The sequence below is a fragment of the Bombina bombina genome, chromosome 2 (genome assembly GCF_027579735.1).
Source record: "Bombina bombina isolate aBomBom1 chromosome 2, aBomBom1.pri, whole genome shotgun sequence".
Lineage (NCBI taxonomy): Eukaryota > Metazoa > Chordata > Amphibia > Anura > Bombinatoridae > Bombina > Bombina bombina.
The window spans coordinates 354185889-354206438 of NC_069500.1; the positions used below are offsets into that span (position 1 = coordinate 354185889).

The 20550-nt window shown below is 36.8% G+C and overlaps 1 protein-coding gene across 1 annotated transcript in view; it reads right to left on the minus strand.

Annotated features, from left to right (window-relative positions):
- The window catches only part of ANAPC5 (anaphase promoting complex subunit 5), a 99998-nt gene that overhangs the window by 30660 nt on the left and 48788 nt on the right, over positions 1–20550 (minus strand). The window contains exons 9-14 of the mRNA XM_053701738.1: positions 12920–13012; positions 10098–10279; positions 9815–9950; positions 8992–9066; positions 8741–8862; positions 7521–7628 (exon numbers count right to left, since the gene is read on the minus strand). Of these exons, the coding sequence (XP_053557713.1) occupies positions 7521–7628; positions 8741–8862; positions 8992–9066; positions 9815–9950; positions 10098–10279; positions 12920–13012 (716 nt within the window). The remainder of the gene's footprint in view (positions 1–7520; positions 7629–8740; positions 8863–8991; positions 9067–9814; positions 9951–10097; positions 10280–12919; positions 13013–20550) is intronic.

Genomic DNA, 20550 nt, shown 5'->3' on the forward strand with positions numbered 1-20550 from the left:
ACAATTATCATCAGCGCCCTCCTGCTCTTCAGTGTTTAAAACAGAGCAATCGCGCTTTCTCTGATATGCAGGCATTTTGGATAAAATATTTGCTATGGAGTTATCCATTACTGCCGTCAATTGTTGCATAGTAATAAGCATTGGCACGCTAGAAGTACTAGGGGCCTCCTGCGTGGGCAAAACTGGTGTAGACACAGAAGGAGATGATGTAGAACCATGTCTACTCCCTTCATCTGATGAATCATCTTGGGCAACTTCATTATCTGTGACAGTAGTGTCCTTACTTTGTTTGGACGCTTTGGCACAATTATCACATAATTTAGAAGGGGGAGACACATTGACTTTCATACATATAGAACATAGCTTATCTGAAGGCACAGACATGTTAAACAGGCTTAAACTTGTCAGTAAAACACAAAAAACGTTTTAAAACAAAACCGTTACTGTCTCTTTAAATTTTAAACAGAGCACACTTTATTACTGAATATGTGAAAAAATATGAAGGAATTGTTCAAAATTTACAGAAATTTCACCACAGTGTCTTAAAGCATTAAAAGTATTGCACACCAATTTTCAGAGCTTTAACCCTTAAAATAACGAAACCGGAGCCGGTTACAGTTTTAACCCCTCTACAGTCCCAGCTACAGCCTTTGCTGCGACTTTACCAAGTCCAGAGGGGAATACGATACCAAATGACGCCTTCTAGGAACTTTTCCAACTATTTTCAGGTCCTCACACATGCATCTGCATGTCTTGCTCTCAAAAACAACTGCGCAGTAATGGCGCGAAAATGAGGCTCAGCCTACAACTGGGAAGGCCCTTCCTGACTGGAAAAGATGTCTAACATAGTGCCCGACGTTAAAAAAAGTTCCCCAAGTTTATAAGTGTGAAATACCAGCATAAACATGTATAAAATAAAGCAATCGATTTTGCCCATAAAAGTGTCTACCAGTTTTATAGCCCATATTAAGCCCTTTATTCTGAAAATGGCTTACCGGTCCCCATGAGGGGAAAAGACAGCCTTCCAGCATTACACAGTCTTGTTAGAAATATGGCTAGTCATACCTTAAGCAGAAAAGTCTGCTAACTGTTTCCCCCAACTGAAGTTACTTCATCTCAACAGCCCTATGAGGAAACAGCAAAGGATTTTAGTTACTGTCTGCTAAAATTATCTTCCTCTCACAAACAGAATTCTTCATCTTTTTCTGTTTCAGAGTAAATAGTACATACCAGCACTATTTTAAAATAACAAACTCTTGATAGTAGAATAAAAAAACTACAACTAAACACCACATACTCTTAACCATCTCCGTGGAGATGTTGCCTGTGCAACGGCAAAGAGAATGACTGGGGTGGGCGGAGCCTAGGAGGGACTATATGGCCAGCTTTGCTGGGACTCTTTGCCATTTCCTGTTGGGGAAGAGATATTTCCCACAAGTAAGGATGACGCCGTGGACCGGACACACCAATGTTGGAGAAAATCCCTTTAATACCCATTCCCCAGTTTTGCAAAGCCAACACTGATATATTAATATAGTTTTTACCTCTGTGATTACCTTGTTTCTAAGCCTCTGCAGACTGCCCCTTATCTCAGTTCTTTTGACAGACTTGCATTTTAGCCAATCCGTGCTAACTCCGCAGAAATGAGCATAATGTTATCTATATGACACACATGAACTAGTAATGTCTAGCTGTGAAAAACTGTCAAAATGATAAAAGGCGGCCTTCAAGGGCTTACAATTAGCATATGAGCCTCAGGTTTAGCTTTGAACAAATACCAAGAAAACAAAGCAAATTTGATGATAAAAGTAAATTGGAAAAGTTTAAAATTGCATGTTCTATCTGAATTAAAGTTTAATTTTGACTAGACTGTCCCTTTAAAGCACAAATTAATTGCATAACTTAAGACATTGGTTTTTATAATAATTTGTGCAACTGTATAAATTTAATGTTAGCTCATTTCAGCTTAAAGTGAAGGTCCATTTTGATGAATTAGTGCCCGGTTTTTAATAATCCTATTAAAAACAAGGGCACTTTAATTCATCAAAACTGATATTTCACTGTTGTCTTCAAAAACTTACCTTTTAATCCTGGCAGCTGCTCCAGCACTTCCCTCCGCCCGTCGCAAGCAGTCTTCTCGGGTCCAAAATGACGAATCCGGCTTCCTCCAATCACAGCGTTGCAACAGGCCAAGATTCCCCCGGGGGGGAAGCTGTGATTGGAGGAAGCCTGATTCGTCATTTCTGACGTCTGCAGAGGCTTCCGACAGCTGGGGGAATCGCTGGAGCTGCAGCAAGGATTAAAAGGTAAGTTTTTGAAGTAAACAGTGAAATGTCAATTTTGATGAATTAAAGTGCCCTTGTTTTTAATAGGTTTATTAAAAACTGGGCACTAATTCATTAAAATGGACCTTCACTTTAATATTGTCTTATATTTTAAGCGAATGGTAAGTAAAATCAGCTACAGGATACAAAATAGACAATTAGGGCCATGAAGACATTGCATAACAAGTTTTGGTTTGGAGAACTCAAGTGGCTTGCATAGAACTGTGACCTAAACCCTATTGAAAACCTTTGGGATGTATTGCAACTCCAAATGAAAGCCTGACCGCACACAAAAAATCTTTTGGGTGAATGGGCACAAATTCCTACAGATACACTCTAAAATCTTGGGGAAAGCCTTCCCAGAAGAGCGGCAGCTTTTATATCAAGAAAGGGGAGGCAACTCCATATTAATTCCCATGGAATAGGATGTCCAACAAACTCATATAGGTGTGATGGTTAGGTGTCCATATACGGTACCTTAAAATATTTCAATAAATCTCCATATTCTAAGTGGGATTGATGAAACACCAATTGCTTTTTAGGATTTTTTAGGATTCTGCCAAGTCACGTAACTTCATTAAAAGAAGAAAAAAAAAAATCAGTGATATACAGAGGATCTAGTAAACTGCAAGCCATTGATTGTCCACCACCTTCATTGATGGCCCCTAGCCCAAAAGGTTTTACAGCACAAACTGTAACCCATTAATTTTTCTTTATCAAGATGGTCACTGAGTTGCAACATTTTCTCAAGTACTGAGGATTCCCTGCTCATAACTGTCTGTTGCTAAATGGACAGGCAAGGATTTATGATGACACTACCTGACAGTGCCCTGGGTTGACACTGGACATAATCAAGTTACATGTCCTGTTGGAACTTCAAACCAATGTTAAGTTCTGACTTGCCCAGACCTATGTGGAAACAGATGCCAGGCTATAGATCAGTTCTAGTAACCTTCCAGCAGCCCTGTGAGTAAGACCAAAGCAGGGCCGACACTAGAAATTGACCATTGATAAGGCCATTCCCCCCTTTGGCATGTGCAATTTTTGACCAAGTGACTAAAACATATATGCACTTTATTCTTATGTGTAGTCAAACTTGGAAATGTAAAGGTAGTAACACACAGACACACTCATACACTGAAACACACACTCACACATAAGCATTCACATATAGAGACACTCTAGCAGACACGCAAAGAAACACACACCCACTCAGACACTCAGCACTTGTTTACATTGACCTGACAAGTAATGAGGTAAGACTACAGTTTTGTCAAAAAGAATATTTACAAAACAAAATATGGAGTTCTGATTATCTTTTTGTGAAGGAAGATGACAACTATATGATGACAACAGCATGCAGTGGTTGAAAGGAAGGGCCCTGAACTGACTAAACAATAATTTAAAGGTTAATTGGTGACTTCCCGGAAAGGTCTCAGTCTCAAAGTCTGTAGAAAGATGTGAATAATCAGTAAGGTCAAAATGTCCACACACAGACATCCACAGAAAAAACACAAAGACATACACATATACACACACCCTCACAGAGACACCCACATAAAACACAGACATATGCACACTCCCTGACAGAGATATCCACAGAAAATACACAGACATATGCACACAACCTGACAGACATCCACAGAAAATAGACATATGCACACACCATCACAGAGACACCCACAGAAAACAGACATATGTACATACCCTCACAGAGACATCCACAGAAAACATACATACACACACCCTCACAGAGACACCAAAAGAAAATGCACACAGACATACGCACACACCCTTACAGAGACATCCACAGAAAATGCACAGACACACAAACACCTTCACAGAGAGACCCACACACAAAAAAATACATACACACTCCTAGAGACACCAACAAAAGCATAAAAGACAAACACAGACACTCACAGGAGGTACAATTTCTGCACATTGCCATACCCTAAATCAACAGTGTGTGACATGCATGATAAAAAATAGCAGAAATGAAGAGATCACTTTTTAAAGAATATTTGTAAATGTGCAAACAAAAATACTTCTATGAATTCAAAATTGTACATTAATGATCTGTCAGAATGGGTAGATGACGAAAAGTACTTTTTAAAGGTAGACATATGTTTGGGTTACCCCCCACACACATTTTTCCCAACCAAGAGCACCACTTCAATTCTGGTGTACAGATGTTCCCATCTGTCAGGTTATGGATTTTGAAAATGCTGTACTCTATATGGTCTTGGTGGAACCATAAGCTGTGGTACTCAGTCTCATACCATTAGATCTGGTTAAATGCAGGATTTAGGCTTGTTTGTATGCATTTCAAAATGAAGTCAACTGTAGTGTAAACTGAACAGTGTTAATTTAACCTGTCTCATTTCAAACACTGAGCAATCTTAGCCTGAGTGTATAAAATTTTATGCAGATGTAAAAATCTTAGATAAAATGCCTCCTTTCATCTGGAAAGTCCTTGCATAAAGGGGCAGTAAACTGGAATGATATATATATATATATATATATCATCTGCCAAAAGAGCACCTACCACTTGTGTATTGAGGGGGAAACATTTCTGCATGGTTTTAAATATAGAATTTCAACAGCATTGTCAAATAATCATAAATACACTGCTGCATATTGGTAAAAAAAAATTATGGACCCCTGTCCCCACCATACAACTACCACACTGAAGTTACAAACCCAAATTGTACAAAGAAATAAAAAAACATTTACTAAGTAAGTCCTACCTCCTCTGCAAATGAAAGTGATCTGCCTTCTGACTCAGGCACACACTGTACAAACTAATAAATTAATAATAGTTGTGCTTGCCTCATGGGGCCCCCTGGCCCAGTGGACCCCTGACAGGAGTCACCCCTTTCAACCCCTGATGGTGGCCCTGGACCACAAACTTAAGCAAAGCATCTTGACATATAGTCATTTGTCCCTGTATTTGAGGTTCTGAACATCCAAGTAAAAAAAAGGAACGACAGTTGGAAAAGTACTGAAGGACTTTGATGTTCTCTTTTAGGGCCTGATAATCAATCTATTGCTGCATCCAATGAGAAATGTTAATTTCTGTCTCGATAGTCTCTGCATGGACCTCTGCATACAGAGAAATTGTTGTTTCTATAGGAAAGTATAGGTCTCGCTACCTTAGAACAATCTGAAATCTTTGCTAATGCTTTCAAATGTCAGGTGCATGGAGGGGGCATATTTTTTAAAAGATGTTTGCATACGATGTAAAGGTGCGTGTCAATCTGAAAACTGATTAGGTGGGGATAGAACTATCCCATTATCAACGTTCTACATGTATCTGAGCTGAATACATAAAATTGTGCCAATTAGCTTTAAAAGCACCTGAATACTTTTAAATTTTTCATACAGTAATAAAACAGATGACTAGGTTCATATAAATTTTTCGTCTTTCAGCCAACCTCTTGGGAAAAAGGAAAAAAAAAAAAAAAAGTAAAAATGTACAGAAAAAAAACCTCCAAATAAATCTACTCTTATGAGGATAGGACAATTACTGAAGTGGGTAAGGTTTATTCATGGACGAACTTATGATCTTGTTATATCAGAGTGACTGAAGGAACTACTCAGACAATGCTGGCATGAGGATTAAAAAGTAAAAATGAACTGCAAGACCAGTATGCAGAAATCTTTTATCACAACTAGTGGATTACTCAGAAAAGAATGAAAAGCCTTACAATTAGGGTTGCACCGATACCGTTTTTTTTACCAAGCACAATACAGACTAATGATTTAAGATAACTTCTTTATAATTATGAACCGTAACTCAATGCACTTTTAAATAATTAAACCTTTTTATTTGTTTGTTGTCACAAAGTCCACAGAACATGTTTATAAATAAAAATATTACAATATAATATATTAATAATAAAAACAATAAATAACAGCTGCAGCAGTTGGGGTTGGAAAGCTACAATTTAAAGGGGTGATTGCTGGATGCAATTGGGTTGTAGGATGCCTATATAACATCAATCAGACATTTGTATTTAATATAAAGTAATATAATTTAATTCTAAAAAAAAAAAAAATGGGGGAAGGAGTGTCCCAGTAATCCCCTTTGAGAAAAATGGGGCATTTGCATTCTACAGACTCAACAGAAAATAGGGCTGGTTTTCATATTTTTCCAGGGTTGCTTTTTATTCCTAGTCCAGCCCTGGCGAGTACAGTATCGTTTAAGCACAATTGTTCAAGATGAGAACTATCAGTATAAAAGGCAATCTAGCAATTAGAATAATTTTTCTAAAGTTAGTGGCAAGTTTTTATTAAGGAACAGAAGCATCTCTGCATGTTCAGCTAGAAGTCTGTTTCTTTTAACAGTAAGGAAGTTGGACGCTAAACTGAACAATATTTAATTTTTCACACTACTGCATGAGGCAGAAAGATATTTTTGGGCCATTTTAGCCAGAGCTGGAAATCTCAGTTTATTAACTGCCCAGTATTTTAGGGGTTTGTCTGAATGAGGTACAGTGATCTATCTCAGGTATGTATGTATGTATGTACAGTATGTATGTATTGGGTACTTGTAAAGCGCAGCTAATCACCCGTAAGGGTCTAAAGGCGCTGCTCATTTTATCAACTTTGGAAAGATGAAAGGCTGAGTGGACCTCACCTGGGATCAAACCTGCAACCCTTGGGTTGCTACAGATGAGAACTATCAGTATAACCCGTAAGGGTCTCAAGGCACTGCTCATTTTATCGACCTCGGAAGGATGAAAGGCTGAGTGGACCTCATCGGGGATCGAACCTGCAACCCTTGGGTTGCTACAGAGCTCAGTCACAGTGCCTTAGCATGCTGAGCTATCTGTACGGTCTCCGGTAGGCTTCTAGCTGTATAGTAACAGCTTTTGGAGCACTGCTCTCAAATGTACAATAATACAAATAACAGCAATTTGTATTGGCAGAACAGAAGCGAACAATATTTAGTTAAATCTTCACTCCAGCTTAAAATTGAATGGGAACATGCAGTTTGAAAAATGCCACAAGAAGTGTATGGGTAGGAAGTGGAGGTATCGGTTTAAGTATTGGTGCATTTGCATGAGTACAAGTACTCATGCAAATACTTGGTATCGGTATCCGTGCAATCTTACTTACAATTACCTTAATTATACCTTAATTATACCAAATTACATAAAATGGAACTATCACCATCCAGACAGCACTTACCGTATCATCATCTCAATGTTCTTTTTCTTTTGGCAGTGGGTTAAGAGCACCTGTAACATTTTATGGGCCTCTGCAGTTTGATTCTTAGCTTTTAATACAATGGCTTTCCTGAAAACGAAAGGAGTTATATATTTTTGGTAAACAACAAAGCATATAAAATGTATTATTTAAAAAATTAAGACGCCAATCACAATCTATTGGGAGCAGCGTTTTCTCCTCTTTTCCAGCCAAAAAGGCTACTTTTCAATTGGCCAGGGTCACAATATTGTTTTTTTGTGCACTCGCAAAAAGGTTTTCAGAATCTCAAAAAAAAGTGCTATTCTCCCAATTGAGCTGAAAAGATCTCGGCTATCAAAATATTTTCAACTGCTTTTCGAAACTTTTTTTGGCTTATTGTATTTGATGCCTCTAGGCAGCCGATAAGTCCTTGAAATGGCATTTTGGACTTATGTTATGCACTCAGAAATGGCCACAGGAGACATTCTATAGGTTTATTAAAATACGTGGCATTGATTCATTAAAGCTCCATTCATCCCTACTGGAGAGGATGTATACAGGGAACACAGAACAGAAGAGATTGCTTAGTTATCCATTGCAATCCTTTTCTATTCGCACCACTGCTATCCATCAAAATGCATCCTTGAAGTTGTCAGGATGGGCAGACTGTGCACTGTTGTTCTATCGCTATATGGCTGCTTTCCAACTTTCACTAGTATTATTTTAAAAAATATTTATTTCTATCGTTTGTTAAAAGGACCATTCACATTTAAGCATGAACTAAAAACAAAATAGCAACTAAGAATTTCTATACAAAGAAAAAAAAAAAAAAGTATATTTTTTTACTGGATTTTAACATTCATTAAACTGTAAATCATGACCCTGCTACTTTGTATCTTCCTAAGAGACACTTAAATGGGATTGCACTGTTGTGAATGTGTTTTTATAGAGGACACTCATCCAAGCACGCTAAGGTCAAACTCGTCCACGAGAGTGCCTTTCAAAGAGCCTGCGCCTACATTACTGATCTTGTAATCTGGAATGAGCATTCATGACCATGAGTTCAGTAATATAGGTGCATAGCACTTTGAAAGGCACTCTTGTGAGACTTCTCAATGCAGAATGAACAAAGGGGTTACTTAAATAGAGATATTTGTAACCTTAAGAGGTGTGAATAGACAATTTTATGGGTTAGAAACTAGGAGGTCTGACAAAAGATGTACCTGTACAGTCCCTCCACATTGTCAAGTGCAGTAATACCAGTCACAAGAGAATCTGTTGTGTGATATTTTCCATCATTCATTGCCCTGTCAAACTGGATTTTCTGATCGCACAGCATCCAAAGCTAGACAAAAAGAAATTAAAGTTAGTAGAGCGGCCTCTTTATCACCACATGCTGCTAAATATCCAGTACAGAATAATACAAGACATATATGTACTTATTTATATTAGGGCTATATATGTGCAATGCTACCTTTGCATGCTGGCAGTTTGGGGGGAACCTTTCCTTCAGATGTTTTAAAATCTCAGACGATGCAGAAAAACAACCCTAAAACAAACATATTTGTTGATTAACAGACAAACATGAGCATTTTAATTTACCATTTTAGCAGATATAGATATATATACTGTAGATCTTAAAAGGGACAGTCTACTTGAAAATGTTTATTGTTTCAAAATATAGATAATCCCTTTATTACCCATTCCCCAGTTCTGCATAATATTAATATACTTTTTACCTCTGTGATTACTTTGTAGCTAAGCCTCTGCAGACTGATCATTATCTCAGTGCTTTTTACAATCTTGCATTTTAATAAATCAGTGTTGATTCTTGTATAACCATTATTCTCCACGAGAGTGAGCACAATATTATATATATATATATATATATATATATATATATATATATATATATATATATATATATATATAGCACACATGAATTAGCACTGTTTGGCTGTTCACGATTTAAAAAGCTAATCAAAAGCACTGAGAAAAAGGGTGGCCTGCAGGGGCTTAGAAACAGGCAAATTTAGACGTTATAAAGTATATTAATAAAACAATGTTGGTTAGGCAAACCTGATGAATAGTTAGTAAAGACTATATTTTTAAACAATAAAACAATTAAGCAGACTGACCCTTTAAGAATGCTTGCATGTCACTTTTTTTCCTTTTTCCCAAAATACCAACTTGAGGTTTGCAAATTGATAAAGATCCAGTGGTGAGCAGTTTCTTCCATCTGCTCTTGGCGACGTATGGAAACGCCAAGCTTCAACAGATTTATATGTGTATCTTACCTGCTCTGCATGTATCTCTGCAAGATGGCACAGAACTACAGCAAAGGACTCAGTGTTGTTTTGTTGAACACCCACATTTACAGCATCCAAGCTGTTCATACTGAGAAGCATTTGTGCCTGCTGCAGTGCCATAGTGCTGCAATACACAAAAATAATGCCTTTATCTCATGCTGAAGTCATTAAGAATTTAATATTATGACACAATTTCCATATAGAGACAATTATGTATCACTGTTAGAAAATAAATAAAGATCTTAACAAGAAGCAAGTGAGCAGTGCATACCTTTGGCCATACATTCTCCATATAGCGGTCTTCTGGGCAGTGCTGATATCAATAAGCTCGGATAGGCTGTGCTTCCAGTGGAGGAGGTCAGAATCCTTTAGAGCATCCATAAGTTTATTCGCTGTCTTTCCAGCAAATGCTCTTTGCTGAACCAAAGACTGAATACCAAGGGAAGCCAAATACTGCAAGAAAATAATAATGTAGCTTAGGAAGTTTTAGCAGTAATGTGGTACTGATGTGGAAAAAAAAATTACATTAAATTTTATTAATCCATTCACAATGTCATGATTTCCCAGAGGTTTCTGTCAGATTATTTTGGGGATTTTTTTTTCTATCTAGAAGGTATGATAACATATTCTTGTTTGTGTCTGTAGATATAACATACCTGTTTTTCACAGCAAACATTGAGAAATAGACTTTAAAGGGACATAAACCCAACATGTTTATTTTATGATTCAGATAGAACATACAATTTTAAACAACTTTCAGATTTCCTTCTATCAAAATTGCTTCATTCTCTTGATATCCTTTGTTGAAGGAGCAGCAATTCACTAGTCAGAGCTAGCAGAACATACTGGGTGAGCGATTGACAAGAGGCATGTACGTGCAACCACCAATCAGCAGCTAGCCTACAGACCTATAATTGTCAAAGGATAACAATAGATCAAAGCAAATTAAAATAACAGAAGTAAATTGAAAAGTTGTTTAAAATTCTATCATGTACACAGAATCAACCCCTTATAATGAATAGAAGATTGTTTGGAGTGGACTAGATCTGCACAAATGACCTAATGTTAAATAAAACTATTTATTTTGTTATCATTAAAGGGCCACTGTAAGTAAATATTTTCTATGCCTGTTACAAACTAACTACCCCAAATATGCTTTTTATCAATAGCATTTCATTAACATATCTCTACCGTATATCAGAAATCTTGTCTGCAAATTTAATTGTTTTCCAAACCCACTCCGTGGGTATCCTTTGCTCTGTACCAATCCGTTTACAATACCTAGGTTTCAAAATGGCGCTTTAAACACAAAGTTATTGGTTTAAGTATTTTGAACACGCAGTGCTGAAAATAGTGGGCAGGATAACGTGACATCATCGGCGAATAAAAGATATAACTTTTAGAACGTTATAAAACTTCGTTTTGGAGAAAATATAGGTCAGTAGGTTTTAATTAATGTTTATTAACTTTAATATGTTAGTTGTTTAGCTTAAAAATTATAACAGAAAGTAATCCTTTAAGGTAATGATTATTTTTCTCCTTCAAATAAAGTACAGCAGAAAAGTTTTTTCAATAGTAATGATTAACCTATTAAACTAGATATAGTTCATCTCCCAATGATTTCATAATTATTTATGTATTTCTTATGGTTTATAACTAAATAAAAAAAATTCTAATATAACTGAAAAATAATCTGGAAAGTTATTATTCCAAAAACGAAGACTTTATGTAAAGAAAACATTTTTTAAAATTAGTCTTAGTGACTAGTTTTATAAATTGTGATTTAAATCAAATCCACCCTTTTGATAACAATAGATGCTCGCCATAGAAACTACAATCAACTGCCTACTAGGTGATTTAAGCTTTAAAAAGCACGACACCCCTCTTTTGGTAATCATTGCTTGAACGCAGCAATCCTCATCTTTCAACTAATGGCCTCTGTGTCCAACCAGCTACCAGCTGATACGGCTCTAGTACTATTTTGGGGGTTTTGTTGATGATTAAGAGGCCTTTCTTACCATTCACCTTCAGAATACACCAGTATACCCCTCATTTGAAAGAGTTTGGTTCCGCCATTTAAATTGACCATGTTATGTCTTTAGAACTTTAAGTGATTGACAAAATAATGGTGATCACCTGGCAGAAACCACTAGCCTCATTGTGTTGTGTTGTTGAGGTTACTTATTAGATCTCTGAACTAATATATAAAATAAAGGAATAAAAATAAACGAGAGAACTGTGTGTTTGTAAAAGGACAATTCTTGGTGCAACTATTGGATGGTGTTTTTTAAGTTTGCTTCTCTAGGCAGGATTAGACAGGGGTAGGAACAAGCATACATTGTCAAAATGGGTTAAATGGACATGAAACCAGATATGTTTCTTTCAGGACTCAGATAGAGAATACCGTTTTAAACAACTTTCAAATTTACTACTATTATCATATTTGCTTCATACTCTTTGTATCATCCTTTGTTGAAGAAGCCACAATGCACTACTGGGAGCTAGTTTGAACACATTAGGTGAGCCAATGACAAGAGGCATATGAGTGCAGCCACCAATCAGTAGCTAGCTCACAGTAGTGCACTGCTGCACCTGAGCTTACCTAGGTATTCTATTCAACAAAGTATATACCAAGAGAATGAAGCAAATAGAGACCCTGGATATAGAACTAAAATAGTTTTAAAGGAATATAAAAGTCAAAATTAAACTTGCATGATTCAGATAGAGCAGGTCATTTTAAGACACCTTTAAATTCACTTCTATTTTCACATGTGCTTCATTCTCTTATTATACCTTATTGAAAAAGAATACACACAATATCCTACACCAGTGGGAGCTAGTTGCTGATTGGTGCTTGCATACATTTGTCTCCTGTGATTGGCTAACTAGATATGTTCAGCTAGCTGCCGGTAGTGCAAAGCTGTTCCTTCAGCAAAGAATAAAAAGAGAATGAAGCACATTTGATAATAGAAGTAAATTGGACAGTTGTTTGAAATTTTATGCTCTATTTAAATCATGAAAGAAAAGTTTGGGGTTTCCTAACCTTTGAGCAATTATTTATTAACATGATTGTAAAGAAACCCAGACACTTACCGGTAACCCAAAGTGTACAGCTTTTTTTACTGAATTTTCTAAGAGAACGCTGCTGTCTGCACCTTTTTTCTGCTTCAAGATGTAAAGCCAGCTCTAGGATTGGAACAGAATTAAATATTAACAAAAGAACTGCTTATCCACCACATCAAAAACGGCAACAATAAGGAAAGTGGTTTGCATTTTAACAACCGAATGTGAGGAGAGGAGTTGCACTTGTTCAGGGTTGTTGGCCAGTTAAACCTTACAGAATTGCCATACAAGAAATGAAAAGTTGTAATATTTAAAAGAATAATTTTTTTTATAAACATAAAAACATGATACAAGATCTCTGTTTTTATATCCAATCTACTATCAACCGTGCTTTCTCCTGATCCAACTGATATTTTTAAAGGAACATTTTGAGATTGTAACTTATAAAATATTGAATTCAATTTTTTTAACACTTGCTAAGAATATTAATATGCTGCAAAACAGAAAAACATTTAATTTATGAAGTGTTTAATGTCCCTTTAAGCTCTCCCTTGTCTCTGGTACTATTCACACACTAAGTTTTAAAGGGATAGTAAAGTAAAAATTAGACTAATGATTCCAATGAGAATGCAATTTTTAACAACTTTCCAATTTACTCTATTATCAAATTTGTTTTGTACTCTTGGTATTCTTAGTTGAAGAGGAAATCGACATAATATCATAGGAGCTCAGGAGCGTGCACGTGTCTTCAGTACTCTATGACAGCAGCATTTGTGACAATGTATAATACCGCTACAATCAATGCTGCAAAACACTACTGCCATAGGGTACTAAAGAAACGTGCACACTCTAGCACACCTATGAGACTATGAAGATTTACTCTCTTTAGCAAAGGATACCAAAAGAACAATGCACGTTTGATGACAGAAGTACATTAGAAAGTTGTTTAAAACTGCATGTTCTATCTAAACAATAAAAATTTAATTTTGACTTCACTGTCCCTTTGACCCTACCTCTCCTTCCAACTATTTCCTCATTTCTGACCCAACATTCATCTTCAAGTTGCTTGAGAGAATAATCTGTAACAATCTAGTTTAAAGTGACAGATGTAAAAAGCCACACAACACTCTATGTTCCCATGTGATTCAATGTTACAGATCAGTTTTACTGTAATTTACTGCTTTAGTAACATACATACCAATGTCCTATTCTAGTTGTACTGTAATTTACTGCTTTAGCAACACATATACCAATGTCCTATTCTAGTTTTACTGTTATTTACTGCTTTAGCGACACACATACCAATGTCCTATTCTAGTTTTACTGTAATTTACTGCTTTAGCGACACACATACCAATGTCCTATTATAGTTTTACTGTAATTTACTGTTTTAGCAACACACATACCAATGTCCTATTCTTGTTTTACTGTAATTTAGTGCTTTAGCAACACACATACCAATGTCCTATTATAGTTTTACTGTAATTTACTGCTTTAGTAACACACATACCAATGTCCTATTCTAATTTTACTGCTTTAGTAACACACATACTAATGTCCTATTCTAGTTTTACTGTAATTTACTGCTTTAGTAACACACATACTAATGTCCTATTCTAGTTTTACTGTAATTTACTACTTTAGCAACACACATGCCAATGTCCTATTCTTGTTTTACTGTAATTTACTGCTTTAGCGACACACATACCAATGTCCTATTCTTGTTTTACTGTAATTTACTGCTTTAGTAACACACATACTAATGTCCTATTCCAGTTTTACTGTAACTTACTGCTTTAGCGTCACACATACTAATGTCCTATTCTAGTTTTACTGTAATTTACTGCTTTAGCGACACACATACCAATGTCCTATTCTTGTTTTACTGTAATTTAGTGCTTTAGCAACACACATACCAATGTCCTATTCTAGTTTTACTGTAATTTACTGCTTTAGCGACACACATACTAATGTCCTATTCTAGTTTTACTGCTTTAGTAACACACATACTAATGTCCTATTCTAGTTTTACTGTAATTTACTACTTTAGCAACACACATGCCAATGTCCTATTCTTGTTTTACTGTAATTTACTGCTTTAGCGACACACATACCAATGTCCTATTCTTGTTTTACTGTAATTTACTGCTTTAGTAACACACATACTAATGTCCTATTCCAGTTTTACTGTAACTTACTGCTTTAGCGTCACACATACTAATGTCCTATTCTAGTTTTACTGTAATTTACTGCTTTAGTGACACACATACCAATGTCCTATTCTAGTTTTACTGTAATTTACTGCTTTAGCGACACACATACCAATGTCCTATTCTAGTTTTACTGTAATTTACTGCTTTAGCGACACACATACCAATGTCCTATTCTTGTTTTACTGTAATTTACTGCTTTAGCGACACACATACCAATGTCCTATTCTAGTTTTACTGTAATTTACTGCTTTAGTAACACACATACCAATGTCCTATTCTAGTTTTACTGTAACTTACTGCTTTAGCGTCACATACCAATGTCCTACTCTTGTTTTACTGTAATTTACTGCTTTAGTAACACACATACTAATGTCCTATTCTTGTTTTACTGTAATTTACTGCTTTAGCGACACACATACCAATGTCCTATTCTAGTTTTACTGTAATTTACTGCTTTAGTAACACATATACTAATGTCCTATTCTAATTTTACTGTAATTTACTGCTTTAGTAACACACATACCAATGTCCTATTCTAGTTTTACTGTAATTTACTGCTTTAACAACACACATACTAATGTCCTATTCTTGTTTTACTGTAATTTACTGCTTTAACAACACACATATAATGTCCTATTCTTGTTTTACTGTAATTTACTGCTTTAACAACACACATATAATGTCCTATTCTTGTTTTACTGTAATTTACTGCTTTAACAACACACATAAAATGTCTTATTCTTGCTTTGACTACTGGAAAGTCTGTTCCTACCTTTATTAATTTCAGTGAGAAACCCAAAGTGTGCATAAAAGTTAACGATTTTTTATATGATGGTATTTGGCAGCCAAATAGTGGCATGAAAAGTGGCCTAGATCAATACATTGGATTGTCTACTGTGTATATATATATATATATATATATATATATATATATATATATATATATATATATATATATATATATATATATAATAAAAAAATTATCCGGTGAAGAACTTATAGGGCAATGAAACTAAGGGCGAAAAAGAGAAAAAAATAACGGAAAAGAAGGGCATGTGGTGAATTCCAAACTGCTGTTTTGCAAAGACCTGCTTTAGCTGCTCAGTAGGTAGATAAAACTCAATACTTAAACAAGCCCTGTTGGAACTAGAACATCTTTGTCTTGGAAGGCTATTACCTATTGACTATTACCTGGCATAATCCAGCAGGAAATCATAGTTTCTGCTGGGGTATATCCTCTCTTATGTCCCTGAGGTATGACAAATAGTCTATATGATTTACACCAATCTTTGGATGTCATTCATTGTCTTTCTCAGTAAATTGCACCAAAGCAATTTGCCTTCTATTTTTCTCTAAAAGGGACATGAAACCAAAAAATGTTTCTTTCATGGTTTAGATAAAGCATACATTTCTAAACAACTTTCCAATCCATTATCAATCTTGCTTCATATTCTCTTGGTGTAATTTAATGAAGGAGCAACAATGCACAACTGACAGCTAGCTAAACTCATAAGCCAATGACAAGAGGCATATATGGGCAGCTATCAATCAGCAGCTAGCTGCCAGCTCCTGAGCCTACCTAGGTATGCTTTTCAACAAATGATACACGAGAATAAAGCAAACTAGATAATAAAAGTAAATTGAAAAGTTTAAAATTGTGTGCGCTATCTGAATAATGACAGAAAATTTTTGGGTTTCATGTACCTTTAATGAAAGTTGGCAAAGCAATATTTTGTTAGTTATGGAAATCAGACAACTTAAGGCAAAAATTCTGGAAAAGTTTTGAAAACCTGGGGCGAAACTACTGCTGGTGCAGACAATGCCACTACAACGGGGCCCAAGGGCTGGGGGGCCCAGTGAGCAGTTAGAGAATTATATGTCTGCAACACTGAGAGAGGCAGTAAATGCTTGTCAGGTGGGTAGGATATTATGTTATTAATTTGAATGTATGTTTTGATGTGCCTCCATCAGCTGTCTTGCCCTTCTTGATTTTTTTTTACTGAGCCGCACTTCTCCAACTTCAGCCCAGTCCTTACAGAGCCAGTAATCTGCCTGCCTGTCGCTGAAGTGACCGGTGGGCTGTGGAGTGAGAGGTCTGCTGTGCAGTGCTTATTTATGATCGTTTCCCCCTTGCTGTATTTTGCATAGTGTTTGCTTTCAGTTTTGAAGTCGGAGCCCTTACTACGAAAGGCAGCACTGTATCTGTAGTCTGACCCTTTTGCTACAGCATGAGGGAAATATATGAGACTGTGGGGTTTATTATTTCAAATACTGCACGATAAAAAAAAAAAAAAATCAGTATCTGAGCTGCTCTGCTACAAATTTTTATTTTCTGAGGATTTTTTTTTTTTAAAATTAGTATTTTATTTTAGCTTTTACTAAAAGTGTTCTCAATGAAAGGCAGGGAGGGGAGTAACATGCTATAAATCTGCCACATGTCTACTAACTGCTCAGTTTAACCTAAAGAAATGTTTTGCTCGTATTCCTTTTTTTTTTTTTTTTTTTTTTTTTAATAACTCTTGCTTGGAAAGTAAATGTGAAAGCCCCTACTGGTTTTGTGTGTATGTGTACACACTTGTGTGTGTATGTGCGCGCGTGTGCATGCTCTTTTCAATTTTTCTTTTAAAAAGTACAGCACACTAAGATCTGGATTTGCACACATCTTAATGTGTTGCAATTTCACATGAAAAAAATGCGGCTCTGAAAATAGCAAGCAGCACGAGTGGCTGCCTTCTTCCTAATTCGTTTGCTATCAAAGCATTCAAATGCACACTCCTATTTCCTATAGAAGACCAGATATGGTTATTTGGTAATTGAAAGTAGAATTATTATTAACGCTTTTAAAACAATCATAGCTAACTATCCAATCCCAGATCTGATATGTTCATGTAGCAGAATGTTTCATGGCGTCTTGATGACAGCACTAGGAATAAGTCTTGTCCAATTTCTAATTCAAAATATTCCTGGATGAGTCCATTGTCTTTGGTGTCGAACACCTGGAAATAGTGACAGGTGCATTAAGCTAACTAGAAGTTGTTGGGATAGATTATAAAATATATTTCTAGCAAGTCCTACCTATGTTTTAACTGAAGGAATAAGTCTGTTCAGTTGCCATGCTCTGAGGTTCTGGGTGAAGATAGAATGTTTCCTCCATAAAGAAAATTGTAGGATATTGATTTTAATTTACTTGCCTTTCAAGTCACTTTGAAAAGTGTCCAGAGATAGGTGAATAACAAAAAAGGAAATTTATGCTTAACTGATAAATTGATTTCTTCTACGATACGACGAGTCCACAGATTCATCCTTACTTGTGGGATATTATCCTCCTGCTCACAGGAAGTGGCAAAGAGCACCACAGCAGAGCATTTGACCGAAGGTATAGGAAGAGAAAAGAAAAGCTAAAAGGTGTAGAGGTGACTGAAATTTTGAAAACCAAAAATATAATCTGTCTAAAGTGACAGGGAGGGCCGTGGACTCATCGTATCGTAGAAGAAATCAATTTATCAGGTAAGCATAAATTTCCTTTTCTTCTACTAGATACGACGAGTCCACGGATTCATCCTTACTTGTGGGATACAATACCAAAGCAACAGGAAACTGATGAACGGGAGGGACAAGACAGATACCTAAACGGAAGGCACCATTGCTTGAAGAACTTTTCTCCCAAAAATAGCCTCCGAAGAATTAAAAGCTTTCTGACCCCTACGTCTTCCAGAATAAACAACAAATAAAGAAGATGTTTGACAGAAATCCTTGGTCGCTTGTAAGTAAAACTTCAAGGCCCGAACCACATCCAAGTTATGTAACAGACGCTCCTTCTTAGAAGAAGGAATAGGACACAAGGAAGGAACAACAATTTCCTGATTAATATTCTTATTTGAAACAACCTTAGGAAGGAATCCAGGTTTAGTACGCAAAACCACCTTATCAGAATGGAATATAAGATAAGGCGAATCACATTGTAATGCAGAAAGCTCAGAAACTCTTCGAGCAGAAGAGAGAGCAACTAAAAACAAAACTTTACAAGATAAAAGCTTAATATCTATGGAATGCATGGGTTCAAACGGAACCCCTTGAAGAACATTGAGAACTAAATTCAAACTCCATGGCGGAGCAATATGTTTAAATACAGGCTTGATTCTAATTAAAGCCTGACAAAAAGACGTAACGTCTGGGACATCCGCCAGATGCCTGTGTAGTAGAATTGACAAAGCAGAAATTTGTCCTTTCAAGGAACTAGCTGATAATCCTTTCTGCAATACTTCTTGGAGAAAGGACAAAATCCTAGGAATCCTAACCCTACTCCATGAGTAACCCTTGGATTCGCACCAATAAAGATATTTACGCCATATCTTATGGTAAATCTTTCTAGTGACAGGCTTGCGAGCCTGAATCAAAGTATCAATGACCGACTCAGAGAATCCCCGCTTAGATCAAATCAAGCGTTCAATCTCCAGGCAGTCAGCTGCAGAGAAGTTAGATTTGGATGTTGGATCGGACCTTGAATGAGAAGGTCCTGTCTCAACGGAAGTTCCCACGGTGGCAGAGAGGACAAGTCCACTAGATCCGCATACCAAGTCCTGCGTGGCCATGCAGGCGCTATTAAGATTACCGAAGCTCTCTCCTGTTTGATCCTTGCAATCACACGGGGCAGGATAGGAAATGGTGGAAACACATAAGCCGGGTTGAACGACCAAGGTACTGCTAGGGCATCTATCAGTACAGCTTGGGGATCCCTTGACCTGGACCCGTAACGAGGAAGTTTGGCATTCTGATGAGATGCCATCAGATCCAATTCCGGTGTGCCCCATTGACGAATCAAAGATGCAATCACCTCCGGATTGAGCTCCCACTCGCCCGGATGAAAAGTCTGACGACTTAGAAAATCCGCTTCCCAGTTCTCTACTCCTGGGATATAGATTGCTGATAGATGGCAAGAGTAAGCCTCTGCCCATCGGATTACCTTTGAAACCTCTATCATCGCCAGAGAACACTTTGTTCCCCCCTGATGATTGATATATGCTACAGTCGTGATAGTGTCCGACTGGAAACTTATGAATTTGGCCAAAGCCAACTGAGGCTACGCCTGAAGCGCGTTGAATATTGCTCTCAGTTCCAGAATATTGATTGGTAGAAGAGACTCCTAATGAGTCTAAACACCCTGAGCCTTCAGGGAATTCCAGACTGCACCCCAGCCCAAGAGGCCGGTGTCCATCGTCACTATAACCCATGCTGGTCTGCGGAAGCACAGTCCCTGGGACAGATGATCCTGTGACAACCACCAAAGAAGAGAGTATCTGGTCTCTTGATCCAGATTTATCTGAGGAGATAAATTTGCATAATCCCCATTCCACTGTCTGAGCATGCACAGCTGCAGTGGTCTGAGATGAAAGCGTGCAAACGGAATGATGTCCACTGCCGCTACCATTAATCCAATGACTTCCATAC